At 44.4% G+C, this 24,161-nt stretch overlaps 1 protein-coding gene across 1 annotated transcript in view; it reads right to left on the bottom strand.

Moving 5' to 3' along the window:
* Positions 1-24,161, bottom strand: part of alcama (activated leukocyte cell adhesion molecule a) — a 353,749-nt gene that overhangs the window by 41,701 nt on the left and 287,887 nt on the right. Inside the window, exons 3-4 of the mRNA XM_063050584.1 lie at positions 22,727-22,946; positions 3,566-3,630 (exon numbers count right to left, since the gene is read on the bottom strand). Of these exons, the coding sequence (XP_062906654.1) occupies positions 3,566-3,630; positions 22,727-22,946 (285 nt within the window). The remainder of the gene's footprint in view (positions 1-3,565; positions 3,631-22,726; positions 22,947-24,161) is intronic.

Raw genomic sequence — 24,161 nt, 5'->3', positions numbered from 1 at the left:
GGTGCATTTAAGATAGGTTCTTGATTAGCCAGGGCATCAAAGGGTATGGGGAGAAAGCAGGATAGTGGGGATGACTGGAAGAATTGGATCAGCCTATGATTGAATGGTGGAGCAGACTTGATGGACCAAATAGCCTACTTCTGCTCCTACATCTTCTGGTCTTATTCTCTAAAGATTCCCTTGCTGGTTGAATCAATGACAAATTAAGCAAATGTATCGTTGGCAGTCAGTTCGAGAAGACTACGATATAAGAGCAGGGATGTAATGCTAATATTTTATAAGGCATTGGTCAGACCACACCTGGAGTATTGTGAGCAGTTTTTGGCCCTTTATCTCAGAAAAGATGCGCTGATATTGGAGAAGGTCCAGAGGAAGTCCATGAAAATGATACAGGCAATGAAAGGGTTAACATATGAAGAGCCTATGACGGCTCTGGGCCTGTACTTGTTGGAGTTTATAAGAATGAGGGGGGAATTCAATGAAACCTACCGAATATTGAAAGGCCTGGACAGAGTGGATGTGGAGAGGAAGGTTCCTATTGTCAGAGAGTCTAGAACCAGAGGGCTCCATTGCAGAATAGCAGTACCTCTATTTAGAACAGAGATGAGAAGGAATTTCTTTAGCCAGAGGTTGGTGAATCTGTGGAATTCAATGGCATGGACAGCTGCGGAGGCCAAGCCATTCAGTATATTTAAAACAGAGATTGATAGGTTCTTGGTTTGTCAGGATGTCAAAGTTACAGGGAGAAGGCAGGAGAATGGGATTGAGGGGGTTAATAAGTCAGCCATGATGGAATGGCAGATCAGACTCGATGGGCCGAATGGCTTAATTCTGCTCTTACAGTATTGTCTTATAGCCTTATTCTACTGGCAACTAATTTTACAATTTCATTGCTATTAGTCAAAAATTGGGTGGCACTGTAGCATCGCGGTTAGCATAATCCTATTACAATGTCAGCTCCTGTTGCTGCCCACAAGGAGTCTGTACATTCTCCCCGTGAGCACGTGTTTCTCCTGGGTATTCCGTTTTTCCCCCATATTCCAAAGACATAAGGGTAGTAGAATCATTAAGTCACATGAGCGCAATTGTACAGCACAGACTGTTTGGGCCGGCGGGGCCTATTACCTTGCTCTACTGCTAAAGAAATAAATTAAAAAGTTAAGGAACATGACTTAAAATTGAGAATTTTTAATATGTGCATCTAGTATATGAACTCTTTGTTGTCAACCCTGCAAGTGTGACACGTGTTACACCTGCCGCTACATCCTATGCCCTCTCCCTCACCAACATTCAGGGCCCTAAACATTCTTTCAGGTGAGGCAACACTTCACCGGCACGTCCATTGGGGTCATTGGATCCAGTGCTCACGGTGTGACCTCCTTTGCACTGGTGAAATAGGCTGCAAATTGGGGGATTGCTCCATCAAGTACTTTTGCTCCATCTGCCCCAAGAGGCAGGATGTCTCGGTGGCTACTCATTTCAATTTCATCTCCCATTCCCATTCTGACATGTCTCTCTGTGGCCTCCTTTACTGCCATGATGAAATCAAACTCGTACTCCGTCTGGGGTAGCCTCCAGCCTGACGCAAGAACATCCATTTCTCTAATTTCCAGTCATTTCTCCTTCCTCCTTCATTCTTTCCATTACTCATCCTGGTTACCCTCTCAGCATTTTGCTTCTCCTCATCTGCCCTCTAGCACCACTCCTCCTTCCCTTTCTTCCACTGCCCCCTGTCCTCTTCTATTAGATTTCTTCTTCAGTCATTTATATCTTATAGATATCCCAACCTAGCTTCTTACTTCATCCACCTCGCCCACTCACCTCCTTCTCACTCACCTGGTCTCACCTATCACCCAACACACATAAAAGTTGTTGGTGAACGCAGCAGGCCCGGCAGCATCTCTAGGAAGAGGTGCAGTCGACGTTTCAGGCCGAGACCCTTCGTCAGGACTAACTGAAGGAAGAGTGAGTAAGGGATTTGAAAGTTGGAGGGGGAGGGGGAGATCCAAAATGATAGGAGAAGACAGGAGGGGGAGGGATGGAGCCAAGAGCTGGACAGGTGATAGGCAAAAGGGATATGAGAGGATCATGGGACAGGAGGTCCGGGAAGAAAGACAAGGGGGGGGGACCCAGAGGATGGGCAAGGGGTATATTCAGAGGGAGAAAAAGGAGATTGAGAGAAAGAATGTGTGCATAAAAATAAGTAACAGATGGGGTACGAGGGGGAGGTGGGGCATTAGCGGAAGTTAGAGAAGTCAATGTTCATGCCATCAGGTTGGAGGCTACCCAGACGGAATATAAGGTGTTATTCCTCCAACCTGAGTGTGGCTTCATCTTTACAGTAGAGGAGGCAGTGGATAGACATGTCAGAATGGGAATGGGATGTGGAATTAAAATGTGTGGCCACTGGGAGATTCTGCTTTCTCTGGCGGACAGAGCGTAGGTGTTCAGCAAAGCGGTCTCCCAGTCTGCGTCGGGTCTCGCCAATATATAAAAGGCCACATCGGGAGCACCGGACGCAGTATATCACCCCAGCCGACTCACAGGTGAAGTGTTGCCTCACCTGGAAGGACTGTTTGGGGCCCTGAATGGTGGTAAGGGAGGAAGTGTAAGGGCATGTATAGCACTTGTTCCGCTACACGGATAAGTGCCAGGAGGGAGATCAGTGGGGAGGGATGGGGGGGACGAATGGACAAGGGAATCGTGTAGGGAGCGATCCCTGTGGAATGCAGAGAGAGCGGGGGGAGGGAAAGATGTGCTTAGTGGTGGGATCCCGTTGGATGTGGCGGAAGTTACGGAGAATAATATGTTGGACCCGGAGGCTGGTGGGGTGGTAGGTGAGGACCAGGGGAACCCTATTCCTAGTGGGGTGGCGGGAGGATGGAGTGAGAGCAGATGTACGTGAAATGGGGGAGATGCATTTAAGAGCAGGGTCTCGGCCTGAAACGTCGACTGCACCTTTTCCTAGAGATGCTGCCTGGCCTGCTGCGTTCACCAGCAACTTTTATGAGTGTTGCTTGAATTTCCAGCATCTGCAGAATTCCTGTTGCTCACCTATCACCCGCCTGCCAGTACTCCTTACCCCTCTCCCGCCTTCTTGTTCTGGCTTCTGCTTCCCTCCTTTCCAGTCCTGACCTAGGTTGTCTACCCAAAACATCTACAGTCTATTCCCCTCCATAGGTGCTGCCTGACTTGCTCAGTTCTGCAGCATTTTGTGGGTGTTGCTTAAATTTTCCAGCATCTGCAGAAGCTCGTGTGTTGATTTTTGTTGTCATGGCACTTTTGCCTGGATTAACTTGAAATGAAATTTGCTTTGATTTCTTTTCACAATGTACATGCTTAGTATCTTTCCAAATATCTCATAATCGTGATGACTAAAGCTTAAATTTGTTGATAGGAGCTTACATATATTTATCACACTGCAACCTCTTAATTTGTAGTTCTTTGTTTTCTAATGCACATGAATACCTTCTAATCGTGGGAAACACGAGTGAATACTGCTCAAATTTTTCAACATATTTTGGTCATTACTTTGGAGCACTGACCTCTCCTGTCTTGTACATACCTGTTGTAGTTTCCCTGCAATGAGAAATGGAGCTGGCTGTTCAATTACGGGAGAAGTAGGCTGCTCTGTAAAGAAACAGAAAATAGACAAGGCCTGAGGATTATCAACTAACAAAGCAATTTCAAATGATCAAATCAGAAATTACTTGGTAGAGGAAAAATGCAGTAAAAAGAGTATCTGAGGATGGAAGATGATTTTGTTTGCTGCAAGACTCAATATATACCAATGAAAATATAATTACAGAAATTATGGCTAAGTGTTGAAAGCTATGTAAGTATCCAGCACCTTAGCTCATTTGCAATGGATCCGTCCAGCAGTAAAACACTGAAGGATGATCATAGAATACATGAAGACAGATTCAATGAAAAACTTTTATTGCTGCTTCAGTTTGTACACCATAGCACCTGGTCTTTACTGCTGAGGCAAAATGTCAAAGCACAGTGTGAGTTTTGGGGGTATGCAACATCAGTACAAACAATATCAGTTTCTCTTAGTACCCATACAAAGGAGTTATTCTTGAAAAGAAATGGAAATATGAATAATGAAGATGTTTCAGTCATTGTGCCAAGGCATCCAAATAAATAGCAGATGCTTAAAGATTGACATTGTTTCTATGGCCACCCAAGTAAAAGTGCCAACATTTAATTAGTGATTCAGAATATGGAACATAGAACATTACAGCACAGTACAGGCCCTTTGGCCCACCAATGTTGTTGCAACCTTCTAACCTACTCGAAGATCAATTCCCTCCCACATAGACCTCCATATCTTTTTTTTAATGTATGTGACTATCTAAGAGTCTCATAAATGCTCCTAAGGTATCTGCTTTTACCACCACTCCTGGCAATGCGTTCAACGCACCTACCACTCTCTGTGTGAAAAAAACCTACATCTGACACCACCCCCAAACTCTCCTCCAATGACCTTAAAATGATGCCACCTCATATTAGCAATTTCCACTCTGGGGGAAAAAGTCTCTGGGTGTACATTTTTTTCATCCTGTATACCTCTGTCAAGTCACCTCTGTCAAGAAACTGCAATAGAAATCTACAGCCAAAATACACAAATTCTCACCTTTTAGCAAGTAATGTTAAAATCCTGACAGTAAATGTGAATGCTACTGGGCTAAATGTAGTACTGGTAAACACAAGAGATTCTCTAGATGCTGGAAAACCAAAGCAACATATAAAATGCTGGTGGAACTCAGTTCAGGTAGCATATATGGAGAAGAATAAACAGCTGATGTTTTGGGCTGGGACCTTTCATCAGGACTGAAAAGGAAAGGGGAAAGGAGAGTAGCCTCATTGTGGCAGTCGAGGAGGCCATGGACCAACATGTCAGAATAGGAATATGAAGAAGAATTCAGAAGGGTGACCACTAGGAAATCACACCTTTTGTGGTGGATGGAGCGAAGGTGCTCAACGAAGCAGCTCACCATTTATGTCAGGTCTCACTGATGTAGTGGAGGCCACACTGGAAGTGCCGATACAGTAGATGACCCCAATAGACTTGCAGGTGAAGTATCTCTTCACCTGGAAGGATTGTTTGGGGCCTTGAAGATTGTGAGGGAGATGGTGAAGGGGTAGGTGTAGCACTTGTTAGCTTGCAGGGTTAAGTGTCAGAAGGGAGACCAGCAGGAGGAATGAGTGGACAAGGGAGTCATGTAGAGAGTGATCCGTACAGAAGACAGACAGTGGGGGTGAGGGAAAGATGTGTTTAGTAGTAGGATCCCATTCAAGATGGCTAGATGTGAAGGCTTGTAGAGTAGTAGTACTTGTGAAGTATTTCAAAGAGAAAGGCGCAATCTGTCCTCAGGGCAAATTCATTAACCATATGTCAGTGCGGAGATGAATTCAAAGGAAGATGTATGAATCAACAAAATCCTATAGTTACACTATTTCTATATAACACTCCCTTTCACATAAGACAGGAGGTCAACAATTAGCCCTATGATGCTGCTGCATCCATCTTCAATCAGAACCAGTCTTGGAGCCAGCACTCCTTTCCTCCTCTCAGCCCATGATTCTCTTTTACTTCAGCCCTCTCAGCTCATGATTCTTCTTTACTTCAAATATCTGATGATCTCTGGAGAAAAACACACATATAATGCTGGAGGAACTCAGCAGGTCAGGCAGCTTCCATGGAAATGAACGAACAGTCAACGTTTCAGGCAGAGACACTTCTTCAGGATAGAAAGGAAGGGGGAAGACACCAGAATAATAGGAGAGAGGAAGGAGGATAGCTAGACGCCAGCGGGTGAGAAAGGTAAAGGGCTGATAGGAAGGAATCTGATGAGAGGTGAGTGGACCATGGGAGAAAGAGAAGGAAGATGGGCACCAGGGGAAGGTGATATATGCATCCGTTAGTCTCATGAGACCATGGATTTACGCCTTGGAAAGTTTCCAGGGTGCAGGCCTGGGCAAGGTTGTATGGAAGACCAGCAGCTGCAAGTCTCCCCTCTCCACGCCATCGATGTTGTCCAAGGGAAGGGAATTGGGACCCATACAGCTTGGCACCGGTGTCATCGCACAGCGATGTGTGATTAAGTGCCTTGCTCAAGGACACACACACTGCCTCAGCCAAGGCTCAAACTAGCGACCTTCAAATCACGAGACGAATGCCTTAACTACTTGGCCACGTGCCAACACAAGAAGGTGATAGGCAGGTGAGGATAGGTAGTAGGCCAGTGTGGGCATTAGAGGAGTGTGAGGGATTTTTTTACTGGACGGAGAAATCGATATTCATACCATCGTGCTGGGAGGCTACCCAGATGGAATATAAGCTGTTGCTCCTCCACCCTGAGGGTGGCCTCATCATGGTACAGGTAGAGGCCATGGAACAACATTTCGGAACAGGAATGGGAATCAGAATTAAAATGTTTGGCCACTGGGGAATTCCACTTTTGGTGGATGGAGCAGAGTTACTCAATGAAGTGGTTCCCAATTTATAATGAGTCTCACCAAGTAGAGGAAGCTACATCAGGAACACTGGATAGAATACAAGTCTCCAGCAGATTCACAGGTGAAGTGTTGCTTCACCTGTAAGGACTATTTGGAGCCCTGAATAGAGGTGGGGGAGAGGTGAAAGAGCAGGTTTAGCACTTTGCCACTTGTAGGAATAAGCGCCAGGAGAGAGATTAGTGGGGAGGACAAATGGACAAGGGAATCATGGAGGAAGCAAACCTTGTGGAAAGTGGAGATTGGCGGGGAGGTAAAGATGTGTTTGATGGTAGGATCACTCTGAAGATGGTGTAAGTTATGGAGGATATTGTGGTGGATGTAGAAGCTCATGGAGTGGTAGGTAAGGACAAGAGGAACTCTACCACTGTTAAGGCTGTGAGAAGACGAGGTGAGCACAGAGTCCAGGAAACAGAAATATAGGTGAGGGCAGCATCAATCGTGGGGAATAGAAACCCTGTTCTCCGGGAAGAACATCTCTGATATTCTGGAAAGGAAAGCTGCATCCTGGGAGAAGATGTGGCAGCGATGAAGGAACTGAGAAAAGGGAATAGCATTTTTACAGGAGACAGGGTGGGAAGAGATACAGTCAAGATAGCTGTGGGAATCAGTCAGTTTATTAAAGATATCAGTAGACAAAGATATCCAAAGATGGAAATAGAGAGATCGAGAAAGGGGAGGGAGGTGTTAGAAATGGATCAAGTGAATTTAAGAATAGGGTGGAAGTTGGAAGCAAAGTGATGAAAGTGATGAGCATGATGCATCACCAATGCAGTCATCGATGTAGCATGAAAAGAGTTGGGGGAGTATTACCAAGATGGCTTGGAATGTAGACTGTCAAACTTAGCCCACGAAAAGACAGGCATATCTTGGGCCCGTGTGGGTGCCTACGGCTATCTCTTGAGTCTGGACAAAGTGGGGAGAATTGAAAGAAAAATTGTTAATTGTGAGTACCAATTCTGACAGATGGAGGAAGTTAGTGGTGGTGAACTGGTTGAATCTTTCTTTTGAGAAAGCAGCAGGAAGCTTTAAGGCCTTCTTGATGAAGGATAGAACTGTAAAGGGACTGGGCATCTGTGGTGACAATGAGGTGGTTAGGGCCAGGGAATTGTAAGTTAGTGAAGGGATCAAGAGCATGAGAAGTGCCGTGGATGAAGGTGGAAAAGGACTGAACCAAGGAGGATAGAATGGAGTCAAAATAGGAGGACACAGTTCAGTGTGGCAAGAGGAGTCAGAGACAATGGGCCTACCTGGACAGTTAGGTTTATGGGTAGGAGGTAGAAGCAAGCAGTGTGGGGTAAGGGAACTATGAGTTTGGTGGCAGTGGATTGGAGTTCTCCAGAGTTGTTGAGGGAAGTGATGGTGTTGGAGACAGTTTTCTGATGGTCCAGAGTGGAGTTCCCTTCAAGGGTAGGTAAGAGGAGGTGTCTGAGAGCTGCTGTCTGATCTCAGCAAGGTAGACTTCAGTCCACCGCAATACACAGATCCCCCTTTGTCTGCAGATTTGATAGTAAGCTTGGGATTGGTGCAGAGAAAGTGGAGGACAGTGCATTCAGGAGGTTCGAGGAGGAGTAAGGAGTGCCGAAGTTGAGCCGGTTGATGACTCGTCGATAATTAGAGATGAAAAGTTCAGGGCAGGCAGAGAACCAAAATGCAGTGTCCAAGCGGAGGAGGAAGGTTGGAGGTGGAGTAAGAGATCATCAGTGTGGAGTGAGGAATTCTTGACGAAGAAGTGGGCTAGGAGACGGAGGCGACAGAAGGAGATCTTGGCATCATGACAGCAGAACACACTGAGGTGTGGACAAAGAGGGACAAGGGTAAGGCCCTTGCTAGGGACAAAAAGTTGAGCCTCAGAGAGGGAAAGGGCAAAAGGAATAGTGAAGACACGGCAGGGATTAGAGGAGGGAGGACAGTTGGTGACATGGGGTGGGGGTTGTGGGTACAGGAAAGGTAGGGTGGGAGGAAGATGGAGGCTCTGAGGGCTGAAGAGGAGATAGTGAAACCTGAGAGACCTGGGGTTTGAGAATGGCAGTGGGGGAAGGGGAGTCTGGATGCCTAGTGGAAACGAAGAAGATCTTGGCATGGAGGTGCTGGTAGCCAAGGTCCAGGCTGGAGCCGGAGCCAGAGGCCACATAATTTGCAATCTGAACGTGTTCAGGTTGAGGGAACCAGTGTTGGCGTCGGTGGAATCTGAGGTCTGGATCTGTCTAGGGTCTCTGGAACCACAGTTGATAACAATCATGTCACCAGTCCGTTTGATCTCCGCTATGAATATATGATTCGGACTCTACAACTGCCTGGGATAGAGATATCCAAAAAGTCATGACCCTCAAAGAAGAAATTCCACCTAGTCTTCATCTTAGATAAGGGACACTTTGTTCTAAAAGGGTCACCTACCTCAATCCCCAAGCACTACATCATCCTAGGAATTACTGTAACTTAGTGAAGCATTTCTCTAATGCCTCTAAAGCAATTATATCATTCCTTAACTATTGAATGCCTTCTGGAAATTGAAATTTGATCCAGCCAGTTTGCTGTGTCATCAAAGAACTCCAGCTGATGTGTCAAACATCATTTTCTTTTCATAAATCTATGTTAACTCTGCTACACTATCTTGTGACATTCTAAATATCTGTTATTATCTCTATGGACATGGGTACAACCATTTCCCCAGTGATTGATATCAGGTTATTATACACAGGAGATTCTGCAGATGCTGGAAATCTAGAGCAACATATACAAAATGTCAGAGGAACTCAGGCAGCATCTATGGAGAGGAGTAACCAGTCAACATGTCATGTCTGGACCTTTCATCATCGATATTAGGCTAATTGGCCTATAGTCTGCTGTCTTCTCCCTTTTTTGAATAATTCCATTACGTTTTTGAGAATGGCCATGTTTGGGGTGTAAGTGCCATGGTTGAGTATTGGTTTGGGATGCTTTGATGAGGGGAGTCAGAGCAGGTAGGTGCAGATGAGGTTTTCCTTAAAATTCATCTTCTGATTAGAGTAGCTGGGATGTCAGTGAGGGCAGTAGAATGCTCCTCTTGCAGGATTTTGGAGGTCAGGAAGATGACCAGTGTCCCTGATGACTTCACCTATAGGAAGTGTGCCCAGCTGTGAAAGAGATGGAGCTGGAGTAGAATGTACTTAGGATTATCCAGGATGCTGAAAGCATCTCAGACAAGGTCTTTAGTGAGGTGGTCACAGCTAAGGAACAGGCTCAGATAGTTAGATGAGCATGAATAGAGGTAAGGGGGGTGGAGAGAGACATTGCATGATCCCCTGTGGCCATTCCTTTCAGCAACAAGTATAACCCTTTGGATATTGGTTGGGTGGGGGGGAGGGGAATGAGTTATCAGGGCACAACAGCAGCAGCCAGGTTAGTGGCTCTAAGGCTCAACAGGTAAGAGTAAAGTCAAGCAATGTAATAGCAACAGGCGACTTGATAGTTAGGAGATTCTGTGATTGTGAAGGAGGCATCCCCAAGCTGCCTCCCAAGTGCCAGGGTTGAGAATATCTCAGAGTGGCTGCAGAGCATTCTCAAAGAAGAGAGTGAGCAGCCAAAGGTCTTGCTGCACATTGGCACCAATAAGATAGGTGGAAAGGGGGAAGAAATCCTTTGCAGTGAGTATAGGGAGCATTGGACGAGTGTGTCCCCGCAAAATCGTTCAGCGTGTTCCCCAACCAGAAACCCTAGACAAACCATGATACCCTCAATCTGCTGAGGGCCAGATCAGTGCCATTCCAGTCTGGTGACCAAGTAAGATACAAGAGGTCCAGGTATGAGGTCCAGGAAGCTATCTCATGTGTGATGTACAATTCCAGACCAAACTTGAGTCACTGAGGGGTGCTCAACAGCTGTGGCAGGGCTTGAATGCTATAAAAGTGAAACAAAGCGACATAGTGACAACAAGGCTTAATTTCCAGATGAGCTCAATGCCTTTTATGCTCGCATTGACCATGAAAACATGGAAGAACCTTTGCAAACTCCCACATCCCTGATGACCCTGTGATTCAGTCTCTGAGGCTGACATGAGAGCATCCTCCAGGAGGATGAACCCACAGATAGCATCCAGCCTTGATGGGGTATCTGGCCTTGTACTAACAACCTGTGCTGATCAACTGGCTGGAGTGTTCACTGATATCTTTAACCTCTCAATTTGGCAGTCTGAGGTACCCCCCTGCTTCAAGCAGGCTTTAATTATAACCTGCCTTAATGACCATCATTCAGCAGCATTTTCATTCACTGTGATGAAGTGTTTTGAGAGGATTTTGATGAAACATATCAACTCCTGCCTGAGAAACAACTTGGATCTGCTCCAATTTGCCTACTGGCACAATAGATCCATAGCAAAAGCCAGTTCATTGTCTCTTCACTCAACCCTGGAACATCTGGACATCAAAGATGCTCTTTATCGACTACATCTCGACATACAACACTATCATCTCCTCAAAACTAATCAATAAACTTCAAGACCTTGGCCTCAATGCCTCCTTGTGCAATTGGATCCTCGATTTCCTAACTTGCAGAACCTATATGTTGATTGTTAACAACATCTCCTCTACATCTCCATCAGCACAGGTGCACCACAAGGCTGTGTGCTTAGCCCCCTGCTCTACTTGCTTTATACTTATGACTGTGAAGCTAAGCACAGCTCCATTGCCATATTCAAGTTTGCTGATGGCACCACTGCTGACTGAATCAAAGGTGGTGACTAATACACGTATAGGAGGGAGATTGAACATCTGGCTGTGTGGTGGCACAACAAACTCTCAACGTCAGCAAGACCAAGGAGCTGATTACTGATTTCAGGAGGAGGAAACCGAGGTCTATGGAGAGGGTCAGCAACTTTTACTTCCTCAATGTTATCATTTCAGGGAATCTGTTCTGAGCCCAGAATATAAATGCAATTATGAAGAAAGCAAGGTAGCTCTTCTATTTCCTTAGAAGTTAGCGAAGATTTGGAATGTCATCTAAAACTCTAACAAACTTCCATAGATGCATGATGGGAGAGTATTCTGATTGGTTTCATCATAGCCTGGTATGGAAACACCAATGCCCTTGAATGGAAAATCCTACAGTCCATCACAGGTAAAGCCCTCCCCACCATTGACCACATCTACACAGAGCACTGTTGCAGAAAAGCAGCATCTTTCATCAAGGTCCCCCACCACCCAGACCATGCTCTCTTCTTGCTGCTGCTATCAGGAAGGTGATACAGGAGCCTCAGGACCCACACCACCAGGTTCAGAACAGTTATTACCTCTTAACCATTATGCTCTTGAACCAGAGCGAATAACTTCACTCAACTTCACTTGCCTTATTACTGAAGTAGCCCCACAATCTGTCAACTCACTTTCTAGGACTCTTCATCTCATGTTCTTGATATTAATTGTTTATTTATTTATTATTTTTCCCCTCTTTTGTATTTGCAGTTTGTTGTTCCACCTGTTGGGTGCAGTCTTTCATTGATTCTATTGTGTTTCTTGTACTTGGGTCACAAGAAAATGAATTCCAGGGTTGTACAGTAAATGGTGACATACAGTGCCTTGAAAAAGTATTCAGTTTACAAACTATTTTCACATTTTACTGTCTCATTTTCTACATTTAGAATATATTGAAGTAGGGTTTTTTGAGCTAATCTACAAAACATTGTGCACCATGTCAAATCAAAAATAAAATTCCAAAACCTGTCAACTTTTCGCTAAAAATTAAAACCCAAAATTGTGAGGCTGAAAAATTATCATCCCTTTTGTAATTGCTATGCAAACGTTCCTCAGGTGCAATAACCATATATTACCTTACCGACTCACTCAACCAATTTGTTGATGTAGATAATTGGAGGATCACCTCAATAAATACCCCCTGTCTCTATATGGCAAATTTTCAACAGACCAACCAAAACAAAGACTGGAGCATTCAAGACAAGTCAGGGAAAAGATAATAGAGCATCTGGGGAAAGGTGCAAGAATACTCAAAAGCACTGAATGTCCCTTGGCGCTTTGTGCAGTTCATCGTGAAGAATTGGAAATATATGAAACCACAGTCCTATTGCATAGGTCAGGCTGCCCCTCTAAACTTCGTCACCGGGGAAGAATGACACTTGTAAGAGAGGCTACTGTGACACCAACAGTCACTCTGAGTGAGCTGCAGAAGTCAGTGTCTGCAACTGGAGATGCAAATTATGGCTCCACAAATCTAAGGCCTTGCACAAAAAGGGTATTTACGGAAGTTGCCAAGGAGGAAGCCCTGGTTAAAAAAAAATAAATTTGCCCATCAAGACTTTGCATAGTGTCACTTAGAAGATACTGAAAAGACTTTGACAATGCCTTGTGGTCAGATGAGACTAAAGTGGAATTTCTTCGTCACAACACTAAGTGGCTCGTGTGGCGTAAATCTAATACTGCACATCAGCCCGGTAACACCATTGCTACTATAAAATGTGGTGGAGGTAGCATTATGATATGGGGATGTTTATCAGCAGCAGGGACTGGAAATCTGGTCAAGATCGATGGGATGATGAATGTCGCCAAATACAGAGAGATCCTGGATAAAAACCTGCTAGCCTCTGCCAGGAAGCTTAAACTGGGGAGGAAGTTTGTTTTTCAGAAGGGCAATGACCCAAAGCACTCTACCAGAGCAACCATGGAGTGCCTTTAAATGAAGAAAATTGATGTCCTTGAGTGGCCCAGTTAGAGTCCTGACATTACCTCAATCAAACATCTCTGGCAAGACTGCAAGAAAATCTCACGGTTGCTGTCCACCAGCACTCACCAACTAACCTGGCACAGCTTGAGCAATTTTGTAAGGAGGAGTGGTTGAATCTTGCTCCATCACGTTGTGCAAAGCTAATAGAGACTCATCCAAAAATATTACTGGCTATAGTAGCTGCGAGAGGTGGTTCAACTAAGTACTGAGCAAAGGGGGATGAATACTTTTGAACTGCTGACATTTCAGGTTTTGACATTTTAATTTTTCATGCTTTACAATTTTCCCTTTTTTGGGGGGCTTAACCGTGATTCACAAATAAAAAGTCTCAGTCAAATTTATCAAAATCCTTGGTTATAATATTCATTTTTGTGAACAATTAATTGGGAGCTGCATAATTTTACAAGGCACTTCATCTACAAGGGTGGGTGTAAACTTGTTTGGCAAGGGGATGGGAACAGAGCACTGGGTCAGAAAGTGGAAGGAATGAGTAGGTAGATGTCGTGACCAGTAAGAACAGGCTGTAGCAGGCACAATGAGGTAGATGGTTTGAAGTGTGTGTATTTTAATACGAAGATTATTTTGAGTAAGTGTTCTATAGCATGATGGTTGAGGGGTAATAACTGTTCCTGATCCCGGTGGAGTGAGTCTTGAGGCTCCTGTACCTGCTTCCTGATGGCAGCAGCTAAAAGAGAGCGTGGCCTGAATGGTGGGGTCCTTGACAATGGAAGCTGATTTCCTGTGACATAGCTCCACATGGATGTGCTCAATGATGGGAAGAACTTTACCCGTGATGGACTGGGCTGAACCCACTACTTTCTGAAGGTTCTTCCATTCAAGGGCATTGGTGCTTCCTTACCAGGCTGCGATGCAACCAGTCAGTATACAGTCCTCTCCACCGCATATCCATAGAAGTTAGTCAAAGTTTTAGATGACGTGCTGAAACTTTGCAAACTTCTAAGAAAGTAGAGGCGCTGAATTGATTTCTTTGTAATTGCGCTTATGTATGTGTAAAAAGGAACACAAGTGAACATTTAGGAAGCTAAATTCAAACATCATTTGGGAACCTTGCAAATTATGAAGAACCAGAACTCAATACGGTAATTAGAGAAACCAGGAGCCATGAAAAGCCCTTGGCAAGTAGAATTAAAGAGAATCTCAAGGCATTCTATACAGACTTCAAGACTGAGAGGACAACTAGAGAGAGGGTGGGACAAAGGAGTGGGATATAGGTGGACTCCTAAACCCACACTTTGCACAGTATTATCGAAGAGAGGACATGGTGGATAGGGAGGTCAGTGTGGTGTGTACTTAATTGCTGGGGCATTTTAAAATAAAGAAGGAGTCTCTTAAAGAACATTAAAGTGGATGTCCACAAGGTCTGATGGGATATACCCCAAGTTATTGAGAGAGACCAGAGATGGATGAGATTGCTGGGGCCTTGACCAAAATCTTCATGTCATCTCCAGCCACAGGCCAGATCCCTGAGGACTGGCAAGTGGATAATGTTGTTCCATTATTCTAGAAGGGAAATAAGGATAATACTGGAAGCTACGGACGAATGAGTTTCATGGCAGGGAAGTTAACAGAGAGGATTTTTAGGCATAGGATTTATGAGCAATTGGAAAGCCAGGGCCTAATCAGCATGACTTTACATGAGGCAAGTCATATCTTACTAACTTGAGTTTTTCCAAGGTAAGAAAGGTGATTGATGAAGGCAGAGCTATTGATGTCGTCTGCAATACACATCAAAGTTGCTGGTGAACGCAGCAGGCCAGGCAGCATCTGTAGGAAGAGGTGCAGTCGACGTTTCAGGCTGAGACCCTTCGTCAGGACTAACTGAAGGAAGAGTGAGTAAGGGATTTGAAAGTTGGAGGGGGAGGGGGAGATCCAAAATGATAGGAGAAGACAGGAGGGGGAGGGATGGAGCCAAGAGCTGGACAGGTGATAGTCAAAAGGGATATGAGAGGATCATGGGACAGGAGGTCCGGGAAGAAAGACAGGGGGGGGGGGTAACCCAGAGGATGGGCAAGAGGTATATTCAGAGGGACAGAGGGAGAAAAAGGAGAGTGAGAGAAAGAATGTGTGCATAAAAATGAGTAACAGATGGGGTACGAGGGGGAGGTGGGGCCTTAGCGGAAGTTAGAGAAGTCGATGTTCATGCCATCAGGTTGGAGGCTACCCAGACGGAATATAAGGTGTTGTTCCTCCAACCTGAGTGTGGCTTCATCTTTACAGTAGAGGAGGCCGTGGATAGACATGTCAGAATGGGAATGGGATGTGGAATTAAAATGTGTGGCCACTGGGAGATCCTGCTTTCTCTGGCGAACAGAGCGTAGATGTTCAGCAAAGCGGTCTCCCAGTCTGCGTCGGGTCTCGCCAATATATGAAAGGCCACATCGGGAGCACCGGATGCAGTATATCACCCCAGTCGACTCACAGGTGAAGTGTTGCCTCACCTGGAAGGACTGTTTGGGGCCCTGAACGGTGGTAAGGGAGGAAGTGTAAGGGCATGTGTAGCACTTGTTCCGCTTACATGGATAAGTGCCAGGAGGGAGATCAGTGGGGAGGGATGGGGGGGTCGAATGGACAAGGGAGTTGCGTAGGGAGCAATCCCTGTGGAATGCAGAGAGAGGCGGGGGAGGGAAAGATGTGCTTAGTGGTGGGATCCCGTTGGAGGTGGCGGAAGTTACGGAGAATAATATGTTGGACCCGGAGGCTGGTGGGGTGGTAGGTGAGGACCAGGGGAACCCTATTCCTAGTGGGGTGGCGGGAGGATGGAGTGAGAGCAGATGTACGTGAAATGGGGGAGATGTGTTTAAGAGCAGAGTTGATAGTGGAGGAAGGGAAGCCCCTTTCTTTAAAAAAGGAAGACATCTCCCTCGTCCTAGATATCGTCTGCATTGATTTCAGTGAAGCATCTGAGAAGGTCCCTTATGAGCGGGTCATCCAGAAGATTAAGATGCACGGGATCCATGGGGAATTGGCTGCTTGGATTCAGAAGTCACTTGCATATAGAAGACAGAGGATAGTGGTTAATGGGGCTTATTCTATAACTAGTGGTGTTCATAGGGATCTGTACTGTGCCTCTGCTCTTTGAGATATATAATATCAGCTGGATGAAAACGTAGATGTGTGGGTTAGTTAGTTTGCAGATGATATGAAGATTGGTGGTGTTGTGGATGGTACAGAAGACTGGCAAGAGGATAGTGGGATATAGATTAGTTGCAGATATCGGCAGAAAAATGGTAGATGGAGTCTAACCCAACCAAATGTGAAGTGTTATACTTTGAGAGATCGTGTAAAGGGAGAGTATATTGTTAATATTAAGACCCTTAACAGTGTTAATGCGCAGAGAGATCTTGGAGTCCAAATCCATAATTTCATGAAAGTGGCTACACAGGTAGATAGGGTGGTGAGAAGGCATATGGCATGCTTGCCTTTATTACTTGAGGAACTGATTTCAGGAGAATGGAAGTTACGTTGCAGCTTTATAAAACTCTAGTTAAGCTGCATCTGGACTATTGCATACGGTTCTGCTCACCCTGTCACAGGAAGGATATCAGGGCTTTGGAAAGGATACATGATGCTGCATATATTAATGGGCATGTGCTATAAGGAGAGTTGGACAAATTTGGGGATGTTTTCTCCGGAGCAGCAGAGGGTGAGTAAAGATCTGATAGAGGTTAATAAGATTATGAAAGGCACAGATAGTCAGGCAGTATTTTTCTTCAAGGCTGAAATATCTAATACCAGAGGGCATATTCTATATATAGTACATGCAAAATCTCTTACTGTTCTCCTGTAATTTGCTAATTACTCATACTCCATTTCTTCCACTCTTTACAGTCATCCTTTGCTTGTTTGAACTAAAAACTTTCCAATTATCTGGCTACCGCTAATGTTCACAATATAATGATCTTTTTCTTTCATTTTGAAATCATCTGTAAATTATTTAAGTCCATGTTCTCATTACAGGGGGAGTTGAAGAATCTCCTTAAATGTCCTCCACTGCTGATTTGACAGTTTACCCTATTTTCCTAGTACACCTTAGCCAATACTATCCCCATAGTATCCTTGCAAACAACAGGAATTCTGCAGATGCTGGAAATTCAAGCAACACACATAAAAGTTGCTGGTGAACGCAGCAAGCCAGGCAGCATCTCTAGGAAGAGGTGCAGTCGACGTTTCAGGCTGAGACCCTTCGTCAGGACTGACCAAGGGTCTCGGCCTGAAACGTCGACTGCACCTCTTCCTAGAGATGCTGCCTGGCCTGCTGCGTTCACCAGCAACTTTTATGTGTGTCCCATAGTATCCTAACAGTTCTCTTTATTTTCAGATACTGGCATCAGAACCAAATTTATTGCTACCAAACTGAATTTGAAATTCCACCATGCAATAAGCAGTTTTCTGTGGAGGGTTCTTTCTGTGAGATTAATTCATTAATCCTGGTTCACCACACAATGCCAGGTCTAAATAGCTGGCACCATGGTTGGTTGTGAAAAACTATGCTAAAAACATTCTTTGAACTCCTCCTCAATTCTACACATGCCAATTTGATTTTTGTCTAAATTTACAGAGATTAAAATAAGCTATTAGTATTACAATTTCTTTCTTAAAAGCTCCTATCATATCTTGATTTGCACTCTTTCCAACAGTACAGCTACTGGCAGGGAACACCTATGCCTCCTTATCAATATTATTTCTTACCTCCACTAAAACCTATTCTGCAATTGGAGATTATATTTATATTGTGATACAACTCACAGCAGCTCCTCCTGGCTCTTTGAACCATGCCGCCCCAGCAGTCCCACAACCCAGATTAACCCCGACCTATCTACAGTGACAAATTAACCTATCAGGTCCATCTTTAGGCAGTGGGAGGAAACCAGAGCACCCGGAGGAAACCCATGTATTCCACGGGGTGGATGTACAGAGACTCCTTACAGAACTCCAAATACCAGACCACCCTGCACTGTAATAGTGTCATGCACCGCCAAGTTATTCTTTACTCTTTACTGTAGTAATCTCATCAGAGCTTTTCAACCTCCATATCCAAACCTCCACTCCCCCCCACTATTCAGTTCTAGACATGGATGCCCTGCTCATTTGAACTTGTAACAGCTACTTAAGCATTCATCTCTATGTGTTCCACACTTCATCTACATATCTATGCAAATGTTCATGGTCTTCTGCTGTTGTAGCCCATCCACTTCAAGGTTCAACGTGTTGTGTGCTCAAAGATGCTCTCTGTATACCACTGTTGTAATATGTTACTGTCACCTTTCTGTCAGTTTGAATCAGTTTGGCCATTTTCCACTGATTTCTCTCATTAACAAGGCAATTTCACCCACAGAACTGGCATTCACTAGCCGTTTATTTTTTATTTTTTGCACCATTCTTTGTAAGCTCTAGAGACCATCCCAGGAGATCAGCAGTTCCTGTGATACTCAGACTACCCCGTCTGGCACCAACAATCATTCTACAGTCAAAATCACTTAGATTACATTTCTTCCCCATTCTGATGTTTGGTCTGAACAACAACTGAAATCCTTGACTATGTCTGCATGCTTTTATGGATTGAGTTGCTGCCGCATAATTGGCTGATTAGATATTTGCATTAACTAGCAGGTGTATAAGTGTACCTAATAAAGTGGCCGCCATGTGCACCTTATTATAAATGCTGCATGTAATCCAAGGTTCATTTATTATCAAAACATGCATCCATATACAACTCTGACATTTGCCTTCTCAAGATAGCCAAGAGACAAAGAAAGTACAAGAAAGTCATTCAGAGAGAAACATTAAACCCAGCCCCCTGTACAAAAAAGAACAGCATCCTGATCATCAACCCCCCCCCCACACACACAAAATGGAATAGGAACATTAACCCCCAAACAACAACCCCTCACCTGCACAAAAAAATGACAGAATATCAACCTCAAACACTACTACTACGTCGGCTTAGGCCTAGGGGGCCGGCGCCGGGCACGATGATGGACTCTCCACTGCTCCCTCTCCCTCATCAGTGTGTTCAGTTCATCTACATTAGCCACGCCGCTGTCTTCTAGGAGCATGTTGACCATAGTCTTTGGAGGGTGCCCAGGGTGCCCTCCCAAGACTCAAACACCCTCCCTTGCATAACAAAACAGAAAAGGAATGGGTGATTAAAAAAACACAGAATATAAAAACCATAAGTCTGAGAAGGTCCACAGTCCATAAACACATTACTCCAATCCATGAATGCAGAACCATGATACCATTCGACAATGTCACCGACATTCATCGAAAGAGAGGGACACCACACAAGGCAGAGAGGCCTACCCCTACCATAGCAAACCATACAGCCAAAGGCCACTCACAGACTCCTTCTCCAGCATCAAATAGATTTCATGCAGAATTTTTATTTTATTCATCTTATTTCATACTTATACTCTATTTCTGAGTACACTCTTATGCTTTACCCCTTCATAATACACTTGTTATCCCTGCTGTTGCCTTGCAATATTGCTGATGACTTTTCCTTTCCCTTCCCAAAAATAGCTTAAACAGAACCCCTAATTTTGATTAAAAGCCTATGTTTTCCCACTCTGATTCAAATTACAATATCCCATTCCTGTCCCTATGTTTAAACTTTTCCCAACACCGCTAATAACTACCTCTGACTTCCAAGCCACCACCCCTCCCACCCCACACCCACGGCCCCAAAACTCCATCAGGATATGAGCTCCATTTCCTTTGTGGTATAATTTCCAAATGCAATCACAGAGTTGACAAAAAATTGAAGTGGAATTGCTATCAAGATTCCTACTGTCCTTTCAAGGGATTCAATACTGAGGCTGTAAAACCTGTCTCCACCTTTCTCAATAAAATTCACATATTCAATAGACAATAGGTACAGGAGTAGGCCATTCGGCCCTTCGAGCCAGCACCGCCATTCACTGTGATCATGGCTGATCATCCACAATCAGTATCCAGTTCCTGCCTTATCCCCATAACCTTTGATTCCATTATGTTTAAGAGCTCTATCCATCTCTTTTTTGAAAGCATCCAGAGATTTGGCCTCCACAGCCTTCTGGGGCAGAGCATTCCATATATCCACCACTCTCTAGGTGAAAAAGTTTTTCCTCAACTCCATTCTAAATGGCCGACCCCTAATTCTTAAACTGTGGCCTCTGGTTCTGAACTCACCTATCAGTGGGAACATACTTCCCGCCTGCAGCATGTCCAATCCCTTAATAATCTTATATGTTTCAATAAGATCCCCTCTCAGCCTTCTAAATTCCAGAGTATACAAGCCCAGTCGCTCCAATCTTTCGACATATGACAGTCCTGCCATCCCAGGAATTAACCTTGTGAACCTACACTGCACTCCCTCAATAGCAAGAATATCCTTCCTCAAATTTGGAGACCAAAACTGCACACAGTACTCCAGGTGTGGTCTCACCAGGGCCCTGTACAGCTGCAGAAGGACCTCTTTGTTCTTATACTCAATTCCCCTTGTTATGAAGGCCATTCCTTCTTGACTTTTGTTTAAACTTCATTTGATATTTCATTATCATGTTTTATATGAGCTAGTAGAACAGAAGTTGGGTTGAGGAGTCACTGAACATAGATTTATCTTGCATTAATCACTTTTACAAGGCAGGGCAGGAATTCCCTAATCCCAAACAAAAGAAAATCTGCAAATGCTGGAAATCCAAGCAACACACACAAAATTCTGGAGGAGCTCAGCAAGCCACGCAGCACCCATGGAAAAAAAAATACAGTCGACCTTTCAGCTTGAGACCCTTTGGCAGGGCATCACATCAGGGCACAATAGTTCCTGCAATCATAAATTTCATATCACTGTTTTTGTGCACTGTAAGTTCTCATATTGTCAACCAGCTCACTGACCTCCAGCATATCCATCAGTTGAAACTTCATGTGCATTCTTTTATACAATCTTTCATTCTCATTCTCACCAGTTTGTCCTACACCAATGAATACATTTAATATCCTCAGTTTTGACTGGAGTTCTTGGAAAAATCCCTGGTTGTTCGTCAAGATGCCATCCTCTTCATGTCCCCTGGTTTTCGAAGTTACCTCCCGTATCAGTTACAGTGTGTTAGCTCTCTTAGCCTGCTCTTTGTAAATCTGAACACACACCTCCCATTCTACCTTTGAAAGTCTCTCAAAATGTACAAAGCTCTTGATTAGTATGTCTGGAGTTTCTGGGAATGGGTGATGCTTCCTAATTGGGGTGTTTTCTATCTAACAATGCTCTACAACTGCAAGTTGCTACAGTGAAGGCGTCAACAGACATGAGCAAGATTTTGAATAAGACTTACAAGCTGTGGATTCTTAAACTCTGTCACTGTGAACCTTGCATGTCAGTTAGTTACTAAAATCGAGATATACTCAGACACACATGCTCACTACAGGGGATTGCAAATAGATGTATTCCTTTCAGAAAGATTGAATTAACATGAAATAAATACCTCTGCTACTTTGCCTCAAATCTAGAGGGAGAGCTGTGATAACATTCAGGAAATATGATGCAGTATTACTGCCTTTACATATTGTGCCAATTTTTTTCTCCCTTTGCTTCACATCCATTGTTACTTCTACGATAGCTGTCTGTTGAACACTGATCTTCCTCACCGAGCACCCTTAAACAATAGCAAGGAGAGTGGGACAGTGATGTTGTTGGTAGAGTTGCTCCCTCGCAGCACCAAACCATGTGTGCTGTCAGTGTGCCACTTGTACGTTCCCTCTACTTCCACCAAGTGTTACATTTTCTTCACACATCCCAACGAATTGCAAGTTGTTCAGTTAATTGCCACTATGCTTTATCCCTTGTGTATTGGTCAGTGTAGAATCTGGGAGAAATTGATGAGAAAGCAAGAAGAGTAAAAAGTGGGATCATTTTAAGTTTTAGTATAGGTGGGAAATTGATGTTCAGTGGAGACTTGGTGGTCCAATGAGGCTGTTTCTGTGCTGAATCTCTCTGTGACGCTATGATTTTTGCTGGGGGCACTGGAAGCAAGTCACACAGTTACCTAGATCTCCCTTCAGGAAATATTAAGTGACTTCTAGTAATTACAGACTCCATGATTTGGGGAAAGAGACTTCCATGGAGAACAGTTTGCCCTCCCTTAACCTGACCTGGCTTGGTCTTATTTGGTCTCTTCACTTGAAGGATCTCCAGTTCTTGTTAGCTTCTGCAACACTGATTTCTATAGTGGCAGCCTCCCACAGCCCAACACCACAGCATGTGCTCCCAGACCAAGGAAACCAGGCTAGTCAGTGTGAGGCAAGCTGGACATTGATGTCCTGGAGGAGAAAGAGCAAAACTAAGCCTGCAAAAAAGGAATCACTTCAATTCCCAAACCTTGGGTAAAAGGGGCGATATTGTAAATATCTATCACTTGATATTTATCAGAAAAAAAATCTTACCATGTCTCAAAATCTGGCCTCTGTGAATTAAATCACATATGTAGTTTTTACTTACTGTAAACTTTGACATGTACAACAGATTCAGCCATGTCTGATGCCATCACTGTAGAGCAGGAAAATTTCTTTTCATCCTGAACTCCAACATCCAAAATTTTTAAGGAGAGATCCTTGTTTAGAATTAGTCTGTCCTTGTATCTGGGAAACTCTTTGTCTGTTGTTATATTAGTCTTTGGCGAAAAAGAAATGAGTTGTTTCTTGTCATTTTCATTAATTTCCTGAAAGAGAAAAAGGTTATTGTTATGCAAGTTACAAACTATTGTAATTTTCTGGATTCTACAACAGGGCTTTTAGTACAAGAAGATCCACAAACCCACTTGCCCAGCTTGTTCCTGCCCCTCTGAACTCATATCTTCATACCTCAACTCTGTTTTAACCCCCTAGTTCAGTCCCTTCCTACCTATATCCATGACACTTCATGTGCTCTGTACCTTTTCAGTGATTTCAAGTACCCTGGCCCCATCATCTTATTTTCACTGTGGATGTCCAGTCCCTATATACCTCCACCGCTCCACCAGGAAGGATTCAAAACTCTCCATTTTTTTCTTGACACCATACCCAACCAACTCCCCTCCACTACCACTCTCTACTGTCTCGTGGAACTTGTCCTCACTCTTAATAATTTCTCCTTTGGCCCTCCCACTTCCTTCAAACAAAGGTGTAGCCTTGGGCACTTGCGTGGGTCCCAGCTATGCCTGCCTTTTTGTCAGCTAAGTGCAATAATTCATGTTCCATGCCTACACTGGTGTCCGTCCCCCACTTTTCCTATGCTACATCGATGACTGCATTGGTGCTGTTTCCTGCACCCATGCAGAGTTCACTGACTTCATCAACTTTGCCTTCAAATTCTCCAGAACCTCTGCCATCTACAACAGGATCCCACCACAAAGCACATCTCCCCCCTCGCCCCCCCCCAGCTTTCTGCTTTCCGCAGGGATCACTCCGTACACAACTCCCTTGTCCATTCGTCCCTCCCCACTGATCTCCCTCCTGGCACTTATCCTTGCAAGCTGAACAAGTGCTACACTTGCCCCTACACCTCTTCCCTTAGTACCATTCAGGGCCCCCAAATAGTCCTTCCAAGTGAGGCGACACTTCACCTGTCAGTCTGGTAGAGTCATATACTGTGTCCGTTGCACCCAGTGTGTCCTCCTGTATATCACGGAGACACTTCACCAAGCACCTACTTTCTGCTAGAAGAAGCAGGATCTCCCTATGGCCACCCATTTTAATTCCACTTCCCATTCCAATATGTAAATCTACTGTCACAATGCGGTCAACTTGGGTTGGAGGAACAACACCTTATATTCCATTTGGATAGCCTCCAACCTGATGTCATAAACATCCATTTCTTGAACTTCCAGTAATGACCGCTATGCCCCATCATTCACTATTCCTCATCCCCCTTTCCCTCTCTCACCTTATCTCCTTGC

Source organism: Mobula hypostoma, chromosome 6, assembly GCF_963921235.1.
Source record: "Mobula hypostoma chromosome 6, sMobHyp1.1, whole genome shotgun sequence".
Taxonomy (NCBI): domain Eukaryota; kingdom Metazoa; phylum Chordata; class Chondrichthyes; order Myliobatiformes; family Myliobatidae; genus Mobula; species Mobula hypostoma.
This window is presented reverse-complemented; position numbering and strand designations above follow the sequence as displayed.